Below are 11,096 nucleotides of genomic sequence, written 5' to 3'. Positions count from 1 at the left end.
TAAAGCACATGATTACTGATTGCACATTTCATTGACCAAATCCACAGTTTCATATTTATGTGAAAAGCCCGACAGCTGATAACCGGGATCTTCAGCCATTTCTGAAGATCCCGGGATTGATAACTCACTTTTTAGAGACATTTTCTTTGTGCTGAACCATTTGGACAGAAACTGCAAACTTTTAGGTTCATGAAGTAGAATATGAGGACAAAATTAAAATATTTTTTGTTGAAATAGGATTAATTTAATTAATTTAATTAATTCCTTTTTTTTTTCGATTAATGCGATTAATCGCGATTAAAGTTGACAGCCCTAAATTCAAGACAACAAGCTTATGGCCATGAAGTTACAAAATCATCCTTATAATTGTTTTAAGATGCAGTTAGGTACAGACTAATTCACACGGTGTATCTGACAAAACCTTGCTCAAAACCTGCAGATCTTTGGCCATGTATTTTGACCACTTGAAACCATCCCAACCTGTGTATTATTGATTTAGCAAATACAAATAACAATAAGTTACACGTTAGATTTGTTTTTATCACAATGTGTAATTTGGAATTGAAAACCTTTGCAATTATGTAACTCCTGGACAAGTGAGAGGTTCCACAAACAAATTGATTTAACCTCTTACCGCCCGCCTTAACCGAGCGCTTTTCTCCAGTTCAGCTTCACCTAAATGTACTGGAACCTCGACTGGACCTACAAAACTGAAGATTTTTCCCTGCGTTTTTATCATGTGTTTGTCGCTTTTTGTTGCTTTTTTATCACTTTTGTTCCCTGTTTTGTTGCGTTTTTGTTGCTCTTTTGATGCTTCTTTTGTTGCATCTTCATCCTTATTTACTTCTTGTTTTTGTCTCTATTTTGAAATCTTTTCATGAAGCTTTTTTATTTGGGTAAAGCTGAACTGGATAGAATGTGCTTGGTTCGGGCGGGGGTTAAGAGGTGTTTACATGTTATCTGCCATCTTAGGGTTATTCTCTCCCATTATGCATATTCAAATCTCAAAGCGTGTTGACGGGAGAGCTTACAGCCAGTATGTGACTCCCCTTTTTCAAAACCGAGACCTTCTAGTTTCTAAAAATCTATGTAAAATCTGTGCGAGTGGAACACAACTTACATCATAACCCTAACCCTAACCCTAACCATAACCCTACCTGGATATACCCTACATTCATCACTAATAATGTTTAAAGTGTTTTAGCAGGTTCTTGTAAACTTACTTACATACTTATACGCCTCAACACGGCACTGCCAGTTCATCCGCACAAATAAATTAGGTTTGTAGGCTGATAATGAGATTTAGGACTGTCTCCAGAAAGGACCAAGTTTGAGTTGTTACTAGCATTATGTAATTTAAACTTGGAGCGGACTCTGTTATCTCTCCAACCTCGTTAAAAGACTCCCACTGACTTTGGTAAAAAAAAAAATATATTCAGCATGGACAGAAGCACTTTTCTTTTCTGGCGCTGTCTAATTGGCCGAGTTCTGCGCCAGTTCAGACAAAAGTAAGTTTCATCTCAATCACTCCCCGATCTCATTGGGCAGCGAGCATTAACATTTCATAATGATTGTATGGGAGGTAACATTCGCCAGGATACAGAGTGTACCCCAAGGCCACTAGATGGGGACACTGAACAAAAGGGGCATCTAAATTTATTAATTATTCAGTTTATGTAATTTACACGGCCTATAGGCTTTATGGGATGGGACAGCTCTGTTTGAAAGTAAGTTGCAGCAGAGGTAGAACAAGCAGTACATTTAAGTGGCTAAAGCAACAAGGCTGTTTTACTCGATTACCAAAGTTTTCTGAAGTAAAAGTAGCACTGAGAGTGGATTTTTGAGGGTCATACTGTATCAGACCTTTGCCAAAGTAACACCTCAACCTCTTAACACCCGCCTTAACCGAGCACATTTTCTCCAGTTCAGCTTCACCCAAATCTAAAAGCTTGTTGGAAAAAAAAGCATCAACATAACAAGGGTGAAAACGCAGCAGTAGAGCAACAAAAAAGTGATAAAAAAGCAACAAAAAACAGTAACAAAAAAGCAACAAAAAAGTGATGAAAAACACAACAAATAAATGACAAAAAAGCAACAAAAATGCAACAGAAACAGGCAACAAAAAAAGTGATGAAAAAGTAACAAAATTGTGACGAAAATGCAAAGAAAATACAATGAGGAAGTATTGAGGAAAACGTGAGGAAAAAAATCTTTGATCAGTTTTGTAGGTCTTAGCTTCCAAATGAGGCATTACACTGGCCTATAGGCTGAGAAGCTTTTAGATTTGGTTAAAGCCAAACTGGAGAAAATGTGCTCGGTTATGGTGGGGGTTAAGAGGCTAACTTTAACCTTAACACAAACAGACAGTCATCAGATTGGACATAAACCTTTTTAATTTATGCAATTACAAAATATGACATGATAAAGTGCAAAATTCGACTATGAAAAACACACATCATAGTAACAGTGGACTCCCGACATGTTCAGCTTCACATTGCAATAATAAACATTTATAATTTCCTATGGACAGAGACAGTGTCAAACTTTTATGTGCTTTCCATGGTTCACAACACGGGATATTTCACACAGTATAATGATAAAGAACACACTTTAACTCTTTACATTGTTCATATTGCATTTTTTTTTTAAAGTCTTCTCTCCCTTTGGCTTAAAAATAATAGTTACATAGACATTCAACAGCCTTCAACGGTAAACACTGATTTGGTAAATGTACAGTGGACCACACCACCGCCAAACTTTCACATCCATTTGTTGGTAATAAATCCTTGTTTGTTTTTCTTTATTCGTTCAATTTGCCATTTTGCAAAATGTGAGTCTAGTGTTGCTTTCAGTACATCCTGTCGCTTCATATCAGGTGCTCTTCTTTAATTCCCATTCCTAAAAAAAGAAAAGAGTCAGCCAAACTCAGGTATCACTTTTCCCTTTCCGCACCCAATGATCGAGTTATGGATAGTATATATAAAGTACATTTATTTGCTATTTTTGTATTTACTTAAGTGTCTTCAAACTATAAGTACATCTATGACATTTTTATTCCAGGACCACCGACCGGTCATAGACTCTCAGCATATACGGAGCTTCTAGGCCAAATCATAAACATCTGTGTTTGTACCTTGGCTTTCTGCATCACGCTGCCCTTTGACGAGGCGTACGCCGACGGAGGACGTTTTCGAAGCTCCGATGCAGAGTTCACGGCCAACGACTCGTTGTAAATCCTCTCTGGTTTACTGCCCTGTGTCTGCAAGCAAAGCAAAAAAATTGTGTCAAAAAACAATGTGGTCTGCTTGTTTGACTGATCTTTTCCAATACCACAACAACATCAGTGACCCCCATATCAAATGTACATGTTGGGCCTGTTGCGACATCTGAAACCCAGAAATGTGTGTCGTGGTTCGTTACCCTCGCCGTGGTCCTTTTCTCGGGGGGCGGGGTTGCAGATCCTCGAGCCAATGACTTCGCCAGATTCTCTTTGACCTCGGTGAGTTGAAGCTCGAGCTCCACGCGCTCTTCTTCCTTGTGTTTCAACTGTGTCTCCAGATCCGACAAACGCTGCTCCAGTGTGGGAACTGTGAGATACAACATGAGTTAACATCGTAGTGGGTTCAAGTTTTTCCATACTGAGATATGTTGTTACTTGAGCTAAGACGAGTTGATGCGTACCTGTAACAATACCTTACTTCGAAGTTTGCGCAGTAAAGTGAAGATATTACTGCGCAGACATGGAAGAGCTCCTAAGGTGTTATAACGCCTTACAATATAGTACACCTTTTCATCCACTTAAAAAAATCCATCCATCCATCCATTTTCTTCCGCTTTATCCGGGGCCGGGTCGCGGGGGCAGCAGTCTCAGCAGAGATGCCCAAACTTCCCGATCCACACACACCTCCTCCAGCTGTTCTGGGGGGACCAGAGGCGACACCAGGCCAGCTCGGAGACATAGTCCCACCAGCGTGTCCTGGGTCTTCCACGAGGCCTTGTCCCACTAGGACATGCCTGGAACACCTCCCGCGGGAGGCGACCAGGAGGCATCCGAAACAGATGCCCGAGCCACCTCAGCTGGCTCCTTTCGACGTGGAGGAGCAGCGACTCTACTCCGAGCTCCTCCCGGGTAACTGAGCTCCTCACCCGATCTCGGAGGGTGCGCCCAGCCACCCTGCGAAGGAAACTCATTTCGGCCGCTTGTATTCGCGATCTTGTCCTTTCGGTCATGACCCAAATCTCATGACCATAGGTGAGGGTGGGAACGTAGATCGATCGGTAAATCGAGAGCTTTGCCCTCCGACTCAGCTCCCTCTTCACCACGACAGACCGATACAGCGACCGCATCACTGCTGACGCCGCACCGATCCGTCTGTCGATCTCACGCTCCATCCGTCCCTCACTCGTGAACAAGACCCCGAGATACTTGAACTCCTCCACTTGAGGTAAGGACTCCCCACCGACCTGAAGAGGGGAAGCCACCTTTTTCCGGTGGAGAACCTTGGCCTCAGATTTGGAGGTGCTGATCCTCATCCCGGCCGCTACACACTCGGCTGCAAACCGCCCCAGAGCGTGCTGAAGGTCCTGGTTCGTTGAGGCCATCAGAACAACATCATCTGCAAACAGCAGAGATGAGATCCTGAGGCTCCCAAACCGGACACCCTCCGGCCCCTGGCTGCGCCTAGAAATTCTGTCCATAAAGGTAATGAACAGAACCGGTGACAAAGGGCAGCCCTGGCGGAGACCAACACGCACCGGGAACAGGTCTGACTTACTGCCGGCAATGCGAACCAAGCTCCTGCTGCGGTCATACAGGGAACGGACAGCCCTTAACAGAGGGCCCCGGACCCCATACTCCCGGAGCACCCCCCACAGGGCACCACGAGGGACGCGGTCGAACGCCTTCTCCAGATCCACAAAACACATGTGGACTGGTTGGGCGAACTCCCACGAACCCTCAAGCACCCGACGAAGGGTATAGAGCTGGTCCAGTGTGCCACGACCAGGACGAAAACCGCATTGTTCCTCCTGGATCCGAGGTTCAACTAAAAAAATCCACATGTTTAATTTTGTGTAACTATACTTGGATCTCATGTAACTGTATTTAAATAGGGAAAACATGGAAGAGCTTGGTCGCTTCTAACTTCACCAACGTTTGGCCCCATAGAGGAGAGGCTAAATGCTAACAACATCTTTAGTCTTTTTGCGTGACTGAGCGCACTTGTAAAGACCAGACAGGTACGCATCAACTTGTCTAATTTTACATTTTCATATTTGATAAACATTTTTATTCAAATCCTATAATCAGCAAAAAACATAGTCCATAAACAGGGCATTGCCTCTCTTGCGCTGTAACAGATCTATCATTTTATAAAACCGAGTTAGAGGCCTGTCTGCATCAGCTGTTGCCGACCATTCACCAAAACATCCGTCGAAAATTGCGGGCGTAAACAATAACAGCGATCGCTCGTACTGCAATATGCTTTTCACAAACATATGTCACAGTCCAAATGTGGTATTTGTAAAACATAAACTGAAACTGATAGATTTCCTTTGTAGTAGTGGAAATTTGAGCATTAAAATAAAAAAATGCAGAAAGGTTTACAGCATTTCAAAATGTTTAAAATCTCCACCAAAAAAATCCAAATAAGAGCCCTTTATCGTTTAACAATTTATTAGAAGAACTGAGAGGTCCCAATTTGGGCACCGTGATGTCTTTACCGCTTTGACAAGCAACTACTTATTCTCAAATTTCATGAGCAAGATCTAATTATTTCTATGAACTGCCAAGTTATTAAGAAAACGAGGCTCCCAATTATTTACAAAAACATCTCTGTGTTGTCAGCACTTTCCCTCATTACTTTGGTATAGCTTCATTTTTGCATAGTTTATACCTTCTCCAATACAGCAGCCCCAGAAGTCCAAATCAACTGTAAATCAATGCACTCAGGCACTTTTGTTTATCTGAAGCAAGTTCAAAATGATCCCAGGTGGCAAACTCGCACTCCAATAGGGTTAATGATATTCCTTACGCAGTCTCAGGTTGACCCCGAAAACTCCAAACTTAATAAAAGCATGAATGAAATGATCTCTAATGAAAACTGTCTTTGAACATGCTTCTGAAACTTTCAATCGAGCACCATCCACTAAACCCTTCACCCACCTGCCCTTGATACAACAACAACAGCAACAGCGTGCCTCTGTTTAAACTTCTGTGTGCTGTTTCTATAGTGACCACCAGTGACACCATCAAAGTGTGACAGTGGCGGTGAGAGTGTGGGAGGTGATGATGACTGACCGGAGCCTGTCTTCAGCTCGTCTTTGACCTCTTTCTTCTCTCGCCGCAGCGCGATGAGGGTGTTTCTCAGCGTCTCCTTCTGTCGCTCCAGCTCCTCTTTCTGACGAAGGAAGCGCCGCGCGTCCTCCTCCGCCCGCAGCTTCCCGTAACGACCGTACTGGTTCACATCTACGCACAAAGATGACAGCAGGACTTTGACACATTTATACATCATGTCATTAATTTGAGTAGGTGCTAAAACGTATTAAAAGGAACAAAACAAAAAAGATCCGATGGCTGTTGAAATGAAAGAACAGAGAGCCAATCCAGCTGTTTTTCATTGACTTTGCAATTAGTGTCCCTGTTGTGTTTTACTGTTTTCCGAACAGTAACAGCAATAGTTATTTACAGGAGTTTTCGATTAAGCGTCTCTTACTAGATGCGTGTCTCTTGACGGCAGCCTGCTGCTCGGTTTTCTCGGAGCCTCTGGAGGAGAAGGAGGCGGTGCGTCTCACCTGAGCGCCTCTGTCTGCGTCCTGCGGGAACAACACAAACAACAGCTTCACTTTACATAACAATTAACAACTGTCACAACGAGCGAGAGCCTCAGGAGAGCAAGTCCCTAATCATACTGTCAACTTCACTCAACTTTTCAAAGTAGAAGTGTGCGGAGAGCTCAGAGACCACAGAGGTATTACCCCTATCAGAGCTGGGCCCCCTCCGTCCATGTAGCTTTAGTATTTAGTATTGGTTTGAGTAGGAGTAGGAGTATTCTTCAAAAGTACCCTGAACAGTAAGACAGACCACCACATGGCATTAGTCTGATCTGATCTTCAAGAGGATTGGACTGGAATCTTGCACTTTTGAAGGTATTACCCTGGCTCCAGGATCTTTTCGTTCAAGGCTAAATGCTCAATCAGTATAGTGTGAGGTATTGTTTATTCTACATTTATAAAGGATTTACTAAGAGTGATTCTTCATCTGCCCTTTGATCATGGCCATGGGCGTCATAAGGTGAAAGGTTAGGACGATTCTAAGGGCCCAGGCTGGAGAAGGGTCCAGAAGAGCAAACCTTTTTTTTCTCCATTAAGTTAAATGTGCTAGGGCAGCTCATGCACTTAGTGTTTATTTTGCCCATTTTTACTTGTTTATTGGTTTACATCAAATCTGTAAAAATGTAGGGGGCCATAGGGCCCAGAATTTCTGGCGCCACCCCTGCTCGTGGCAGATGTCAATGTCAATTTCATTGGATCGCCTTTAGCATACATTCACTGCTGTATTGTTTCAATAAACCTCTGCAATGTCAAAAGATCCAATGTTGCATAATTTTTCACCAAGATCTTGTATTTATGATGGGAGAGTGTGACCACTGTGCAAAGCCTTCTCCAGCACATCTGGACTCTGTGGTGGCCAATCCATGTGTGCCAATAATGTCTTGTGCTCCCTGAACATCTCTGGCATTGTCATCATGAAACATGCCCATGCCACCAGGGAAGAAGGAACCCATTGATGGTCATTCAGGATGTTCAGCTGATCTCATTCTTTGGGCCCATAGTGTTGCTGAACCGAGACCTGGCCAACTGCAGCAACCGCAGATCATAACAGAGAGTTAGATCCAGGTGATGCCTTTTTTGTTTTTGGTTGGTAGTGTATTTGGCCCAGTTTTACAATAATGAAAACTCTCAGATGTAGATCAAGATCCAGTTATCCAACAAAGTAAAAGTTTCTATGGCCAATGCCTGCCAGTGTTGGCAAAATTACACCATGACTCTTATTCTGTGATTCACCAAGTTTCAACTCGTAAAATATTTGACTCTCCAAGCGCCACTAGGTCTAGAATAAGATCAAATGTAAAATATAATATTGAACAACTATATCTAAACTGGGATGAAATCATGAGCCCCCTCCAAAAAAACACTGAACTTTAATTACTGAAGCATATATGAAAATATCTCTAGTTAAATTAACAAAACTTAAAATTGCAGATGACCCTGAGTAACACCGGTCAAAGCCCAAGTACCACCGGTGGCACACGCACCACCGTTTAAGAACCGCTGATGAACAACAAAGCAGTCCATACTGTACCTGTGAGCTTTCGTAGACCTCATCATAGGTGCGTGAGTCTGTGGAGGCGCTGCTCGATGAAGCAGCTGCGTTAGTCGCCCACCTGAGACAAAATCAGACACAACATCAATTACAGCTGTCACACCAGCTCCCGGAGGCTATTACAGCCGTTTGGACATTTCCTCATCAAGATACCACTGTTTCATAATACAATCGCTGTCCTCTTCTAAATTGTTCGGCCTAGTTCATGTGCACCTGTGTTCGAAGTGACAATAGGGCTGCATGATATGAGAAAAAAATTGCAATATTTGATAAATGTCTTTAATATTGGTCTTATAGTCCAGGGTTTCACAACTAGGGGTGCGGGACCCCAGGGGGTACGCTGGCACTAGCAGGGGGTACTATTCTAATACACTGCTGTCACAAACTAATCTATCCAAACACATCCTAAAATTGGAAGTACAATGCCATCCATACTAAACGCACAAAATAACAACTTGCCTTTCAAAGATGTAGAAGCTTAAAAATATTGAGCAAAATATAATTAATCACACATAATCACATAAACATAATTGCATGCTGGGGACCGAGGATGAGACTCACAGGAAGGAGTGTCGGGCCGCGTGCCGGATGTCCGTCAGTGTGTCCACATCGATGTAGTCGTAGTGAAGCTCTTCAGGAAGAGAGGACCGCCCTGTCTCCGCAAACAACACCCCCAACCACCGCCCCAGGTCCTCAGAGCTGCTGGCCTGAGCAGAGGCAGAGAGATTACGCTGCAGCGGGTGTGTCGATGTCTACTGAGAATGTGTCATCTGCAATATTCCAGGGTAGGGAATGTTAAGGATAAATATCAGAGTTGATCTGAATGCAATTTTACTTACTACATTGAGTTTACATTTCTCTATTCGTTCTTGAGCTATTTATTCCATCGGAAGCTCTGATAGCTAAAGCCTGTATGTAGGCCTCTCTGATCTAAACACGCTCAACCAAATCCCAAACATCTGTCCACAGTCAGGTCCAATTTACAGTAATGCTCATTAAACATACCCTTCCTTTAAAACTAGTATGTAATCTATTCAGCACATTTCTCGTACCTCGAGTGAAGCCAGCTCTGCGCCCGACTGCAGGATGCGGAAGGAGAAGGGGTGTTTGGGCCCCAGGCCCCCGGGCACCACCTCTGCGCCCTTCAAAGGCACCAGCATCACCGGGGCCGCCCTGTCCCCAGGCTCCCTGTAGAAATACAGCTTACCGCCACGCAGCACGCACCACCGCTCCCTCCACGAGCAGTTTACGCATGCACTCAGGTAACCTACAGGAGACGATAACAATTCAGATTATTTCCTTATGGTCACGGGGATGTTTTTACTTTCAGTGGTTCTTGTTTTATTCCCATACACTCCCCCTACTGGAAAAAATGGCACTTAACAGTTTATAAACTACAGTAAATGTTGGCTAGTGAGCAGGTTGGGTTACACTTTAAACACCATATGCTTAAAGCGAGGTCATTACTGCCTCTGTAAATGAAAATATATCTATCCATCTGCTTGATAGTTAACGATGTCCAATGAGATTTGCACCATGTACCAACAGGAGCCAGACTAATACTCTGTCCAGGATAAACAAACGATTAAGAAGACCATGTTTATGCCTCATAGTTCTCTCTATCCTGATAAAGCAGACCCACCTCTCCTCCAATGACTGTCACTGTATTTACATGTATAGCAGCTCCCAAGGGTGTGAGCTGAGGGTGCGAAAGGAGCGTGCTGATTGGCTCTCACCACAGCGGGGGTTGTCATGGTGACCCGTGGCGGAGGTGGGGGGGTCTCCGGGGGCCGCTCTGCGTTTGGAGAAGGTGATAATCCGATTAATTTTCTTCCCCGCTGCTCGACTCATGGACCCCGTGAGCTCAGAGAAGGCGCCTCTCTTCCCCCTGTCTGCGGCGCGAACGACACAAGCGATTAGACCAGGACGAGACACACACACACACACACACACACACACACACACACGCACACACACACACACGACACGACACGACTTATCACACGGACAATCGCGCTGGGGAAAAGGCCAGGACATACTAGATAAAAGAGTAAAAACTGTAAGTGACAATTGAGCTTGAGAATGTGTCGCTTAGATTTCTGAGATTCCTGGTGTACACATAATAATAACGATTTTCAACAATAATCTTTATTTGAGGAGTCACTGTGGATCCTCTTTTTCGGCTCTACTTGCTTCTTTCATTGTGGCAGTCTTGTTTTGTTTTGCTTTTTGCCTCAGTTTTCACATGAAACAATATTTCAGACTCCACTCACAAACTCCATACCCATCACAAGCTTCTTGAATCTGGTAGAAAACTCCCTTCCTTTGTTATGAAAACCTAGAAAGTCGTGCTCTCTCTTGTGGCCCCATTTCAAACCCCTTGAAAAATGTTTTAATATTGGATTTTTCAGCCCTTTGAGAACTATTTGTTGTACATTTTTCGTATAAAATGAGCCAGACAACAAAGAAGGTTTCCTAACAGATAGTTTGGCTTTAACCAATCACATTTTCTCCAGTTCGGCTCTACCCAAATCTAAAAGTAAAAAATAGTAATAAAAAAAATCATCAAAATAGCGACAAAAAGGAGGATGAAAACGCAACAAAAAAGCCACAAAACATGGTGAAAACACAGAAAAAATAAGCAATGAAAAAGCGACAAAAAGCGACAACAGAACGACAAAATATGTGCTGGAAAAGCCACAACAAGTGACCA

The 11,096-nt window shown here is 43.4% G+C and overlaps 1 protein-coding gene across 1 annotated transcript in view; it reads right to left on the bottom strand.

Annotated features, from left to right (window-relative positions):
* Window positions 1–2,805: 2,805 nt before the first annotated feature.
* Window positions 2,806–11,096, bottom strand: part of LOC306969951 (actin filament-associated protein 1-like 1) — a 29,452-nt gene continuing 21,161 nt past the window's right edge. Inside the window, exons 11-19 of the mRNA XM_079565746.1 lie at window positions 10,120–10,275; window positions 9,436–9,650; window positions 8,945–9,090; window positions 8,363–8,444; window positions 6,714–6,813; window positions 6,299–6,466; window positions 3,421–3,587; window positions 3,134–3,259; window positions 2,806–2,898 (exon numbers count right to left, since the gene is read on the bottom strand). Of these exons, the coding sequence (XP_079421872.1) occupies window positions 2,872–2,898; window positions 3,134–3,259; window positions 3,421–3,587; window positions 6,299–6,466; window positions 6,714–6,813; window positions 8,363–8,444; window positions 8,945–9,090; window positions 9,436–9,650; window positions 10,120–10,275 (1,187 nt within the window). The 3' untranslated portion in view covers window positions 2,806–2,871. The remainder of the gene's footprint in view (window positions 2,899–3,133; window positions 3,260–3,420; window positions 3,588–6,298; window positions 6,467–6,713; window positions 6,814–8,362; window positions 8,445–8,944; window positions 9,091–9,435; window positions 9,651–10,119; window positions 10,276–11,096) is intronic.

The sequence above is a fragment of the Gobius niger genome (assembly GCF_951799975.1).
Source record: "Gobius niger genome assembly, chromosome: 11".
Classification (NCBI taxonomy): domain Eukaryota; kingdom Metazoa; phylum Chordata; class Actinopteri; order Gobiiformes; family Gobiidae; genus Gobius; species Gobius niger.
The sequence above is the reverse complement of the archived record's forward strand: the minus strand, read 5'-3'. Positions and strand labels throughout refer to the sequence as shown.